The sequence below is a fragment of the Triticum aestivum genome, chromosome 3B (assembly GCF_018294505.1).
Source record: "Triticum aestivum cultivar Chinese Spring chromosome 3B, IWGSC CS RefSeq v2.1, whole genome shotgun sequence".
Classification (NCBI taxonomy): Eukaryota; Viridiplantae; Streptophyta; class Magnoliopsida; order Poales; family Poaceae; genus Triticum; species Triticum aestivum.
The window spans coordinates 571,287,800-571,302,029 of NC_057801.1; the positions used below are offsets into that span (position 1 = coordinate 571,287,800).

General features: G+C 45.3%; 1 protein-coding gene across 1 annotated transcript; it reads left to right on the forward strand.

The window, feature by feature from the left end:
• Positions 1–1,216: 1,216 nt before the first annotated feature.
• On the forward strand, positions 1,217–12,513 carry LOC123070978 (conserved oligomeric Golgi complex subunit 1). Its single transcript, XM_044494417.1, has 6 exons — positions 1,217–3,522; positions 5,057–5,251; positions 9,792–10,081; positions 10,167–10,352; positions 11,100–11,280; positions 11,768–12,513. The coding sequence occupies exons 1-6, from the start codon at positions 1,309–1,311 to the stop codon at positions 11,906–11,908; spliced, it is 3,207 nt and encodes a 1,068-aa protein (XP_044350352.1). The 5' UTR covers positions 1,217–1,308; the 3' UTR covers positions 11,909–12,513.
• The last annotated feature ends 1,717 nt before the right edge of the window (positions 12,514–14,230 follow it).

The following is a 14,230-nucleotide window of genomic DNA, read 5'->3' on the forward strand; positions in this document are numbered from 1 at the left end:
CCGGTCCCCACGTCTCCTAACGTCTACCACTCCATACTTGAGGCTCTTGTTGATCAAGATGCCTACGCCATTTCTGTTTGCAGCCGTCCCCGTGTATCACAGCTTGAAGCCGGTATCCTCCACCTCCTTCGCCTTCTGTCCTCTCCATTTGGTTTCTTGGACGCAAAGGATATCAACACCTCTCCTCACTGCTGCATCAACTAGCTCCCGAAGCTTCCTTGTCAGAGACCCTACGTTCCAGCTACCTAAGCGAATCCTCCTAGGCTCGGCTAGCTTCCTTACCCTTCGCACTCGTCGAGTCAAATGCGAAGACCCTTGCTCATTTTCCACTACATCCGGGCGCCGATGTAGCGCGCCACTAAGGATGCGACGACCCGATCCTCGCTCACTTGCCACCGTATCCGGATCAAGATACGACGCGCCACTTGGGGGGTGACGGCCCGGCCCTTGCCCATTTTCCACCACACCCGGGTTCCGATGTGGCGCGTCGCTGAGAGGGTTACGCCCCAACGAAAATCTTTTGGGTTTCATCTCCATAAGAGTGGCTGGGTTTTTACGTTGGCTCGCCAAACCTATCACAACCCTCCTCCTTTACCCGGGCTTGGGACCGGCTATGTTGAGACATCCGCCTATTGAGTTAAAATCAAGTGAGCCAGTGTTGGCTTAAAACCAACTTGTTCCGCCATCGAGCTACATAAACGAGTCATTTTTTCGAATCAACTTGTTTCCGCGTATATACTCAGCTCATTTTTTCGAGTCAATTTTGAATCAATCCAATAAACGAGTTGATCTTGAGTTCCTCACGAGCTTGAGCTTTTCTTGCAGAGGTCTACGGATTATGTGCCAAGTGCCGCCCAAAATCCATGGAGTCTACGGAACATCTCCCTGGTTCACCAGTCGTTACCTGTTCCTCAAAAAAAAAAAACAGTTGTTACCTCGCTTACATGACGGCCCCACGGCCCTAACGCGCGGCATGGGTCCACCTGCGCCCTCCCAAAGCCCACTGCTAACTGAAACGCCCACTGCGCCCTCCCAAGTGCCGCCCAAAATCCATGGAGTCTACGGAACATCTCCCTGGTTCACCAGTCGTTACCTGTTCCTCAAAAAAAAAAACAGTTGTTACCTCGCTTACATGACGGCCCCACGGCCCTAACGCGCGGCATGGGTCCACCTGCGCCCTCCCAAAGCCCACTGCTAACTGAAACGAACGTGCATCTTTCTGGTAAGCAATCTCCCTCCCACCCCCGCCCCCGGAATCCCGATCCCCTCCTGGATCTCGCCGCGCGTCCGAAGCCAAGCGCGGCCACGATGCCCGCCGCGGCCGCCTCCGGCGGCGGCGTGGCCGACGCCGAGGAGCTTTTCCGCACCAAGCGCGTCGCCGAGATCCGCGAGGTGGAGGCCGCCACCCGCCGCGAGATCTCCGCCAAGGAGGAGGAGCTCCGGCAGCTCGTCGGCCGCAGCTACCGCGACCTCCTCGACTCCGCCGACTCCATCCTGCTCATCAAGCAGTCCTCGGACGCCATTTCGGAGAACCTCTCGCGCGTCTCCGACTCCCTCTCGTCGCTCTCCCCGCCCGCCGACGCCCCGAGCGCCAGCGCCAGCGCCGCCTCGTCCTCCTCTTCCGGGGGCCGCGCGCGGCTATACGCCGCGGCGGCCCGCGCCAAGTACCTCGTCGACACGCCCGAGCACATCTGGGGCCGGCTCGACGAGGGGATGCTCCTGGAGGCCGCGGGGCGCTACATGCGAGCGCAGGTCGTGCACCGCCTGCTCTCCCGCGACGCCGCCGCGGCGGCGCGGTTCCCGCTGCTCGCGCACCAGGCGCAGCTAGTGGAGGCGTTCCGGCCCCAGATCGCGCAGCGCGCCCGCGAACGCCTGGCCGACCGCCGCCTCCCTGTCTCGGCCCACGCCGACGCACTCGCGGCTGCAGCGGCGATCGACGCGCCGTCGCTCACCCCGTCCCAGGCGCTGCTCCTCCTCCTCTCTTCTCGCCGCGCCTGGATCTCGCAAGCTCTGACCGTGCTAGCCTCGGATCCGTCCTCCTACACCTCCGTGCTGTGCGATGTTGCTGGGATCGTTCGGGTCACTCTCGGCCACGTCGGGCAGCTATTTGTGCCTGCGCTCACCGACTTGCCGATGTTCTACAAGACAGTGCTCGAGTCGCCGCCCCCTGCACAGCTGTTCGGTGGCATTCCAGACCCAGACGAGGAGGCACGGTTGTGGAGAGAACACTGGGATCAGCTTGAGGCTACCATGGTGCTACTTGAGCCGGATACCGTGGCACGAACCTGTACAGATTGGCTTAAGGAATGTTGTGATGAGATGTTTGGTGGGATTGCCGGGTCGCAAAGGCTAGTTGATGCCATCGGGAGTGGGGAGGGACTTGGCTCCGCGCAAAGGCTCATTCGTGAGAAACTAGATGACAGAACAGGACTGGAAGGGAGTTTGGAGCAGTGGCTGAAGAGTGTGTTTGGATCAGAGATTGAATCCCCATGGGATCAAATCCGTGGGTTAATCTTGAAAGAAGGCAAGGATATTTTTGAGGGTTGGATGGAGGAAGCATTTGTGCAACGGATGAAGGACATTGTGCATTCAGAGTTTGATAGCTTGGTTGGTAGTGTTAATGTGATGGAATCGATTCAGGCTATTGGTGCTAATGCTGGTCCTAAGGATGCTGCTGATTTCCTGGTGCATGTGCAAAAAGCTTCGACTGGGGGCAGCGTATGGTTCTCAGAATCTAAGATCAAGAAAGGTGGAATTTTGGCACATTTGAAACCAATTGCTGACGAGAATGACTTCCACAGCTGCCTAGCCTCGTATTTTGGGCCGGAAGTTAGTCGCATCAAGAATGCAATTGACGGCAAATGCAAGAGTATTCTTGAGGACCTTTTAAGCTTTGTTGAGTCACACAATTCAGTACAGAGATTGAAGGAGTTGGTGCCATTCATCCAGGAGAAATGCTATAAGACCATCTTGGGAGTACTGGACAAATTAGAAGCCGAACTTGGAAACCTTTCTGATGCATTGGGAACGAAAAAGGGGGATGACAACGTGCCTGCTGCATCTGTTATTGTGGAGCGGTCTCTCTTCATTGGCCGCCTCTTGTTTGCATTGAGATATCATTCAAGTCATGTACCCCTGATACTAAGCTCCCCAAGGCAGTGGGTAAAGGATTCTGGTGGTGCAGCATTTGCCAGGTTATCATCGCCCACGCCAAGACATTCAAGAGCATCTTTTGAGTCGTCATCACCTTTTACCCCCAGAAGACAATTTGACAGCCCTAGGAGTCCTGGAAGGCAATTTTCTGAAAGCCCCAGAAGACAATCTATTGCTGCTGCTGCTGCTTCCTTGTTTGGTGCTGATGATAGCTCCAATCCCAGACTTGATGAACTCAATAAGACCCTAAAGGCACTGTGCATTACGGCTCACACTTTGTGGATAACATGGGTGTCTGCTGAATTATCAGACCTTCTTTCATATGCTCTAAATAGAGATGATTCATTATCCTCATCAACTCCTTTAAGGGTACACCCTCAGTATCGCTCGTTTTTTATTTGTTGTTTGAATCATTTGATCATTCTTAGTTATATCACACTGTCATATCTACTAACTAGTTACGTCATTAAATACAACAACAACAACAAAGCCTTTAGTCCCAAACAAGTTGGGGTAGGCTAGAGGTGAAACCCATAAGATCTCGCAACCAACTCATGGCTCTGGCACATGGATAGCAAGCTTCCACGCACCCCTGTCCATAGCTAGCTCTTTGTCGATACTCCAATCCTTCAGGTCTCTCTTAACGGACTCCTCCCATGTCAAAATCGGTCGACCCCGCCCTCTCTTGACATTCTCCGCACGCTTTAGCCGTCCGCTATGCACTGGAGCTTCTGGAGGCCTGCGCTGAATATGCCCAAACCATCTCAAACGATGTTGGACAAGCTTCTCCTCAATTGGTGCTACCCCAACTCTATCTCGTATATCATCATTCCGGACTCGATCCTTCCTCGTGTGGCCACACATCCATCTCAACATACGCATCTCCGCCACACCTAACTGTTGAACATGTCGCCTTTTAGTCGGCCAACACTCCGCGCCATACAACATTGCGGGTCGAACCGCCGTCCTGTAGAACTTGCCTTTTAGCTTTTGTGGCACTCTCTTGTCACAGAGAATGCCAGAAGCTTGGCGCCACTTCATCCATCCGGCTTTGATTCGATGGTTCACATCTTCATCAATACCCCCATCCTCCTGCAACATTGACCCCAAATACCGAAAGGTGTCCTTCCGAGGTACCACCTGGCCATCAAGGCTAACCTCCTCCTCCTCACAGCTAGTAGTACTGAAACCGCACATCATGTACTCGGTTTTAGTTATGTCATTAAATGCTATTCATATTTTTATTAGGGGAAACTTTAGCGAGGTACGAAGGGGAGCCTTGGCGCAGTGGTAAAGCTGCTGCCTTGTGACCATGAGGTCACGGGTTCAAGTCCTGGAAACAGCCTCTTACAGAAATGTAGGGAAAGGCTGCGTACTATAGACCCAAAGTGGTCGGACCCTTCCCCGACCCTGCGCAAGCGGGAGCTACATGCACCGGGCTGCCCTTTAAACTTTAGCGAGGTATGAAGATATATATATCTAGAGCAACATTAGTGACACATAACAATAACAACTGTAAGAATTGTACAACCTACTGGACATGACTGAGGCAGGGCATTCTCTCTGATTAAGTGATATAATAATAATACTTGCAGAATTTATCGAACAAGAGGAATTTGCCTGTCGGCAGAACCACACTTTTAGAGTAGTATCTCATAGGATGTTTGATAGGTTGATATGTAAAGGCGCACCTTTTCTAGACGCTAAATAATTGTTTTGGTCATAGTTGTACTTTGGAGTGGGTTTGTATATATTCAGGGGTTACATCCTTTTTAAAGATTTCAGCATCACTCTGTTGCTCCATCTATTTTATTGTAAAAAGGGAACATCTTATCTTGTTTATGTATTCACATAGATATGCAGTGCTGGTCGTTTTAATTACACTGTATGGTTTCCTTGTCAGGGATGGGAAGTTACAGTCATCAAACAAGAGGAATCTACCGATGGTCCCTTGGAGATGCAAATAGCTCTTCCATCAATGCCTTCACTGTACATTATATCCTTTCTTTACCAAGCATGTCTGGAGATTCATAAAATTGGAGGGCACATCCTGGACAGAATTATATTGCATAAATTTGCCTGGGATTTACTACAGAAGGTATGTTATATGGTAACAATTTATCAAGATGCATAACACTTCATTATTGTTCTGATACTTCATTATTTCAAGCGAAGAACCAAAGAATTTTCAAGCCAAGAACCAAAGAATTATTTGCAGCATTTGTACCTAAGCTGTTTTACCATGCATCTGCATAAAAAACAGTAACTTATTGTGTTTGTTAGCACTTATTGTTGAGTTCTGTAACTACCTTCCCTAGTTGTGTTCTTGACCCAGAAGCTAAGCATGACAAAACTATTTTTTAACTAATCATTGTTGCATATTCTGTTTGCTGGTTTTCACTTTATAGCTGAATAATAGCATGCTTTATTTTCTGACAGTATTACTGAAGACTCGGCTCTATGAGATAATGTATATGTATTTTGGCAATATAATTCAAGGATACTCCCTCCGTCCGCGAATAAGTGTACTTCTAGCTTTTGTCTTAAGTCAAAGTTTTGAAATTTTGACCAACTATGTACAAAAGAGTGATAACATATATGACATCAAATTAATAATATTATGAAAGTACATTTCAAAATAGATCTAGTGATATTAATTTAGTGCCATAAATGCTAGTACTTTAACCTATAAAGTTGGTCAAAGTTTTAAAACTTTGACCTAGGACAAACGCTAGAAGTACACTTATTCGTGGACGGAGGGAGTAGTTGATACTATTACTAGCAAAAGAGCCCGTGCGTTGCAACGGGGGAGAAAACATAACACACACTCTTAACCCAACAACCATCACCCAACACCACAATAGGTCCATCTCCTTTATTTTTGCGAGGCATCATATTTGTGTTGTCGCTTATCCTCCTTCTCACCCTCGCCGGCGATGGCCTGGGTGTTCACACACAAAAAAAAGTGTTTGAATATGTTTAATCCTAAGGTGTCTCTATCTCCCTCTCTCCTCCCTCCCCCTCCCTCTCTCTCTCTCTCTCTCTCTCTCTCTCTCTCTCTCTCGCGCGCGCGCGCTTTCTCTCACTCTCGCGATGAGAAATCTGTTATTTTCCCTTGCGACATTTTTCAGAGGTATGCATGTGTAGTTATCGATGTTTTCTTTTCCCTATATTGTTATAGTGGGGTGTTTATTTGCAATCCGGGGCGCCTCCGGTACGAAAGAAAAACGGATCTTACGCTATAAATTATAAGTTTGCTCCCAAGACGATATTTAAAAAATATTTAACAGGTAAAATTAACATCATATTCAGATTCCACATTTGTCTAATAAAATTTCATATATAATATGTTAAAATCAAAGTTACCGTTTAAAAGATACCGATAACTTAGAAAATCATTTATTTGACTTAAATATATTCCAAAATAATATTTAATATACTTAACAGGTGAAAATAATCTCATATTCATATTCTACATATTTTTCTAATCAAATTTCATATATAACATGTTCAAATCGGAGTTACGGTTTAAAAGATATGGATGATTTAAAAAAACATTACAACAACAACAACAACAAAGCCTTTAGTCCCAAACAAGTTGGGGTAGGCTAGAGGTGAAACCCATAAGATCTCGCAACCAACTCATGGCTCTGGCACATGGATAGCAAGCTTCCACGCACCCCTGTCCATAGCTAGCTCTTTGTCGATACTCCAATCCTTCAGGTCTCTCTTAACGGACTCCTCCCATGTCAAAATCGGTCGACCCCGCCCTCTCTTGACATTCTCCGCACGCTTTAGCCGTCCGCTATGCACTGGAGCTTCTGGAGGCCTGCGCTGAATATGCCCAAACCATCTCAAACGATGTTGGACAAGCTTCTCCTCAATTGGTGCTACCCCAACTCTATCTCGTATATCATCATTCCGGACTCGATCCTTCCTCGTGTGGCCACACATCCATCTCAACATACGCATCTCCGCCACACCTAACTGTTGAACATGTCGCCTTTTAGTTAGCCAACACTTCGCGCCATACAACATTGCGGGTCGAACCGCCGTCCTGTAGAACTTGCCTTTTAGCTTTTGTGGCACTCTCTTGTCACAGAGAATGCCAGAAGCTTGGCGCCACTTCATCCATCCGGCTTTGATTCGATGGTTCACATCTTCATCAGTACCCCCATCCTCCTGCAACATTGACCCCAAATACCGAAAGGTGTCCTTTCGAGGTACCACCTGGCCATCAAGGCTAACCTCCTCCTCCTCACAGCTAGTAGTACTGAAACCGCACATCATGTACTCGATTTTAGTTCTACTAAGCCTAAACCCTTTCGATTCCAAGGTTTGTCTCCATAACTCTAACTTCCTATTTACCCCCGTCCGACTATCGTCAACTAGCACCACATCATCCGCAAAGAGCATACACCATGGGATATCTCCTTGTATACCCCTTGTGACCTCATCCATCACCAATGCAAAAAGATAAGGGCTCAAAGCTGACCCCTGATGCAGTCCTATCTTAATCGGGAAGTCATCGGTGTCGACATCACTTGTTCGAACACTTGTCACAACATTATTGTACATGTCCTTGATGAGGGCAATGTACTTTGCTGGGACTTTGTGTTTCTCCAAGGCCCACCACATGACATTCCGCGGTATCTTATCATAGGCCTTCTCCAAGTCAATGAACACCATATGCAAGTCCTTCTTATGCTCCCTATATCTCTCCATAAGTTGTCGTACCAAGAAAATGGCTTCCATGGTCGACCTCCCAGGCATGAAACCAAACTGATTTTTGGTCACGCTTGTCATTCTTCTTAAGCGGTGCTCAATGACTCTCTCCCATAGCTTCATTGTATGGCTCATCAGCTTAATTCCACGGTAATTTGTACAACTCTGAACATCCCCCTTGTTCTTGAAGATTGGTACTAATATACTCCGTCTCCATTCTTCTGGCATCTTGTTTGCCCGAAAAATGAGGTTGAAAAGCTTGGTTAGCCATACTATCGCTATGTCCCCGAGACCTTTCCACACCTCAATGGGGATACAATCAGGGCCCATCGCCTTGCCTCCTTTCATCCTTTTTAAAGCCTCCTTCACCTCAGACTCCTGGATGCGCCGCACAAAACGCATGCTGGTCTCATCAAAGGAGTCATTCAGTTCAATGGTAGAACTCTCATTCTCCCCATTGAACAGCTTGTCGAAGTACTCCCGCCATCTATGCTTAATCTCTTCGTCCTTCACCAAGAGTTGGCCTGCTCCGTCCTTGATGCATTTGACTTGGCCAATATCCCTCGTCTTCCTCTCCCGGATCTTAGCCATCTTATAGATGTCCCTTTCACCTTCCTTCGTGCCTAACCGTTGGTAGAGGTCCTCATATGCCCGACCCCTTGCTTCACCAACAGCTCGCTTTGCGGCCTTCTTCGCCATCTTGTACTTCATTGTTTGACTTAAATATGATTCGAAGATGAATTACCTAAAACATCAGGGGGGTTTCGAAAAATGTAAAATAACGGTTCGGATGTGACTTAAATCTGGACTGCGGGTTGATTTCAACAAAACACATGGACTTTTGTGTAAACTATGAAAAATGATTCGTTTTAACTTAAAACAGGACTGCGGGTTGAATTCTCTGAATAGAGGGACTTTTCTGAAAAATGCCATGACGGACGAACGAAACCCAATTTGCTTTATTATTTTGATGATGATTGATACTATTATTAATTCTGAACCCCTCAGATTTTAATCAACTTGAGCATAATAAGCTGATCAAAAGTAAATGGTTAATTATCAACAAATACATTAGTGCATCTTACTTGAGATATTGGGGTGTCATGTTCTTCAGTAATGAGGGATGTCTAAGAACTAGATTGCACCATTCCTTGTCAATTTTCCATCATGTTTTGTGTCTGCCTCCTCAAAAGTCTTATAACAAGAGGTAAATAATTTTGAGGAAATAATGCGACCAATGCATAACACACAGGTCAGTCATTTAGTGTAATGTTCCAGGGTAGCATTTGTTCAACAATGTACTGATATAAAGCCTCCTCCTGCAAAACCCCTGCAATAACAAGCTCTGGCGCAATGATATAACTCTAAAGTTCATTACCTACTCGACAGCATTAATGGAAATGGGCACTACTAATAGCTATAGCTATAGCCTATAGGCATATATCTTGGAGTTCACATAAATGTTTGTCACACCATAATGACATTCATAGGGATATATACTATGTCAAATTTGGATAACTTCATTAAAGTTCATAGTTTCAGCTGATTCCCTTGTGATCAAGCTTTGATTTGGTTGGTCACTATGTCTCCACTCTAGACGCTTGTGTATCTGGATGACCCTCAGCACTAAACAAATACAATGTTGATTATTTGATATCGTGACTTGTGAACTTATTTTGCCTGCATACATCATGTGACTCACGTCAATATTTCAACGATAAGAACTGGTGACCAAGTCGAAACCTGATTGTTTATCCAAATATTTCTGTCAATTACCCTTTCCATCTCTAGCTGTGTTGTTGAAGTTTGAATATGAAAAGTGCACTATAGGACTTAAAGCCAATGTAATCATTGGGCCCTTTTATTTCGAGAAATGTAATCATTGGACCTAACATCTGGTTAAACTCATGTAGGTTATCAGTATCTACGAAAACTTTTTGGCATCTATCGAATCAAGTAACTCGCAGGTTTCAGAAAAAGGAGTTCTGCAAATACTGCTAGATCTCCGTTTCATTGGTGATATCCTATCCGGAGGCAAAAACTCTTCGGCCAATCCTTCTGAAACAAAGATAAAACAGGACAATGCTAAGACTACCTTCAGGAGAAAACAATCACAATTCCAGGCAGATTCAGCTACCATAGAGCCTATAAACAAGCTGATCAATAAATTCTCGCAGAGATTGGATCCAATAGACTGGGCTACGTAAGTAATTTCTCTGTTTGAAATTATTATACATGTATATGATCGACGTACTAAAAAAATGAAACATGTCTCTCCCTTGTAACAGGTATGAATCTTACTTATGGGAGAATGAGAAGCAATCTTACAAGCGCTGCGTTGTTCTTTTTGGTTTCTTGGTTCAACTGAATCACATGTATACTGGTGCGGCACAAAAGTTACCAACAAAAACAAATACAGATTCAAATATTATGAGGTGCTCCCAGGTTCCAAGATTCAAGTACCTACCAATCAGGTAAACAATTGTTCTGTCTAATCTGTAAACGTACAATTGTTAGTTCCATGGTCCAGTTTTTAGAGAGAGCATGGTGCATCTTTTATAATATGATAATATCTTAGTTTGTTAATTTCCGACACATCATTGTGTTATCCTTCAATTTTTTATGAGATGATATTATTAATAGTAGTGATAATTAATATAAACAATAGAAGTTGAATGCCTACATCCTGGGGTGCGTACTGTCATACTGCATACTTGACAGTTGAGTTGTTGTGAATGGTGTCGCATGGGGTTTTCCGTATTCTGCACCAACGAGTACAAACCGCTCTTTGGTACCAATTTGCATAAACTAGTTTGCTAAAATGTCAATAACAAACATCTGTATGGCATACCTGTCTGACATACCAATGTTGCAGTCATAAGTCATAACTTCTGGATGAAATTAAGTATATACCTTGTGGTCACATGACAGGTTTTAAGTCATTGTTTTCTTATTAATTAAGTGGATACTATCCTCTAGCTTATTAGGCAGGGTCAGCTATAAAATTGACAAAACACTCATGGTCAATTGTCAAAGATATGTTTTCAGTTTGGCTTCTGCCTGTAGGATGGCTTAATGGATAGTTGTTACTATATTTTTCTGATTGTTATTTTGGGCCTCTGGTGGGTGTTCCTTATTTTTCATTGTGTGATTTGGCTGTAATGAACAAATATGCTAGTTTTTAGACTAACTGCTTCCCTATTCACCTTTTCCGCTTGCAGTGCCCCAGCTCTATCATCAAGAACACCCAAGTCATCACTACAGTCTCCATCTGATGATTCAACATCTAGGAACCCTTGGAAATCATCATATTCAAATGGGGAAAGATCTACCATATCAGAATATGATAATAATGCAAGTCTTGGAAGTGCAGCTCCATTGCTCAAGTCCTTTGTTACGCAGGTAAAGTAACCAGCCATATGTTTTTTCACCCTTTTTTGTTGGCTCTTAAATTTAAAAGTTGTAGCGAAACTAGCCAATGGTGATAATGCATGGTGTAGGTTCTCATAAATGTAGCCCTATATGTCAATACTCATTATGGTTGGCCTGGGACTGCATAGTCATGTAGGAAGTTATCCTGAGTTAATTCAGTTAAGCACGTAAAGAGAATTATGGACATCGTATGGATTCATGTATTGAGTGTCACTAGCACATACTATTTGTATCAAGTCAACCTTGTCTTTTCTATATGGTTGAATTTCGTTAGGTCCAGTTTGGTAGGCAGAACTGGAAGGATTCTGTATTCAGTTTGTATACTGATTGTTAAATTAAGATGTTTTGTCATCTCCCTTCATCAAGCCTGTCGACTAGGTTTTAGACATTGAACTTCTGTCTAATTGAAAAGCAGCAATGCCCAGCTAAACATATCCATGCAATGTTTTTATATCAGGTTGGGAGCAAATTTGGGGAGAACACATCTAGATGGGGTTCCATGCTCTCTGATGGCCAGGTAGGGCTGAGCGACATTCTTCCTGGACCAGCAGCTGGGTTCTTCTCATCTTTCACATCTGGGGCCCGATATGATTCATAGTCAAAGTAGTGTGAATGAAGGTCTCGAGTCCATACGTCCTCTTATACATCAACAAACGAAAATGCACATAACAAGATAATGGCATCACCACTGCTGATGGGTGAGATTTGTCATTGGGAATCTGTTGCTTACAGAATGATGACACATAGTTGGCCTGTTGATGGTCAGCACATCCATGCTTGCCTCTTACATTTTATCTGATCGGTGGGCATCCGGGGAGAAGCTCAAGCAGATCTGACGGCGCGGCCTGCTTCCAGCCTGTAGAGATGGAGGAGGCGCTGATACTAGGAGGAATCAAATGCTTTTTCTACGTGTTTTCTGCGTGCAATTTGAAGGCGTATCGGAGAGAGCAAGTGCAGCTTTGTAATGATACCAGCTCACCATTTTTGGTGCGTCTCGATCAACTTGTGTACATTTAAGGCCTCATGATTCATGAAGAGAATTTTGGAGTCCATTCTTTTCTCTTGTTTTTGGTCTCGGCGGTTTGGGAGGATGTTATATTCGAACAGTTGTGAGGCTGCTGTTGTGGTGTTTCCAAATTGATGTGTAGTAAGTAGTTGTGTACACTGCAAATAGCAATAAAACATGTATTCTATCTTTCAAAAGGGTCGCCAGTTTTATTTCACTGTACCTTTGGACTAAATTTTATTGCCTAAGGACATCTCTAACGCCAACCCTCGAACCATTTGCATAAGTCCGGACAGTGTTCTTTATCCCGTATCGGTTCGTCGAGTGGTCCAGACATACTTTTTTCTGTAAATTTTGCATAAGTCCGGACAGTGGTCTTTATCCCGTATCGGTTCGTATTTTATCCCGTATCGGTCCGTCGAGTGGTCCAGACATACTTTTTCTGCAAATTTTGCATAAGTCCGGACAGTGGTCTTTATCCCGTATCGGTTCGTCGAGTGGTCCAGACATACTTTTTCCCGCAAATTTTGCATAAGTCTGAACAGTGTTCTTTATCCCGTATCGGTCCGTCGAGTGGTCCAAACATACTTTTTCCCGCAAATTTTGCATAAGTCCGGACAGTGTTCTTTATCCTGTATCGGTCCGTCGAGTGGTCCAGACATACTTTTTTCCGCAAATTTTGCATAAGTCCGGACAGTGTTCTTTATCCCGTATCGGTCCGTCGAGTGGTCCAGACATACTTTTTCCCGCAAATTGAAGCAAAGTTGGCCTGTTGGATGGAAAGCAAAGTTGGGGGTGCTTTGCACTGAGTCCGTAGGACTCCTACTACCCGGCCCACTAAATCCCCCTTCCGGGCCCATTTTCTTCTGATCCGCCTTTTCTTCCCCTTGTTTTGCATTCGCACCTCCTCCTTCGATGCCACTGATGTACCTCTCTTGCCGCCACACATGCATTGCCGGACCTTCATAACCGGCACCGATGCACCCGCTCGCCTTTTATAACGGCGCCGTCCACCCAGGACCCGTTCATGGCCAGGTACACTCCTTCCCATCGATGACGTCCATGGTAGACACCACACCCGACAAGTGTTTCAGTCAAATGCCATTGAGCTATTTTTCAAACATCATGTCGCTTTTGTATAGTACAAAGGATGACGGGGTACTCTGACCATGGAGGATGAGTTGTTGTGTGATGCGTGGTTGGCTGTATCCACGGATTTCGTAGGCAGGCACAGAAGAGGGCTCTTTTGGCAGCATGTGCATGATTCGTTTCACGCTCAAAAGCACATTGCACCCTACGGCATGCTCATCATCCAACAACACAATGTGAGGTTGTTATCGTATCGATGGTACGCCATCCAGACCACCATCACCAAGTTTTGTGACACCTGTTTCTCGGTTGGAGGCAAGATGGCCATTGCGCGTGGCAGCGAAGGAGACCGTAAGTTTTGCTTCTTCTTGCTCAACTTGTCGATTGAATCATTCATTCACTCAATGTTGCTCTACATATTGTGTAGCCCGTAGCGCTGCCGTGATGTATCACAGGATAGAGAGACTGTGATTTAGGTGCATACACCGTTTGATGAAGTTTGAAGGGGTAGTATGTGTGGGACGAAATAAGCCGTTCATGAAATTTTTTTTGAACATCCGGTTAATCTCGTCGAATTTGTATTGTACTAGACTTATTTGCATGCTATGTAGAGATGATTTATGATATTTTATATCTAAACTTTGATGAATTCCGTTTGGATTTTCATGAATTTCGTTCGGTGTGTTGAACACGGTTTCAAGTGTATGCGGGTAGCATTGAATGGCCAGCTTCCGCATCTATGTTCATGGACTGGTTCTCTGTCCGCGGACGGACGCTGAAGCAAATTAGGCATAAGAGTGATATTCAGGAGCACGCACGCAGAAA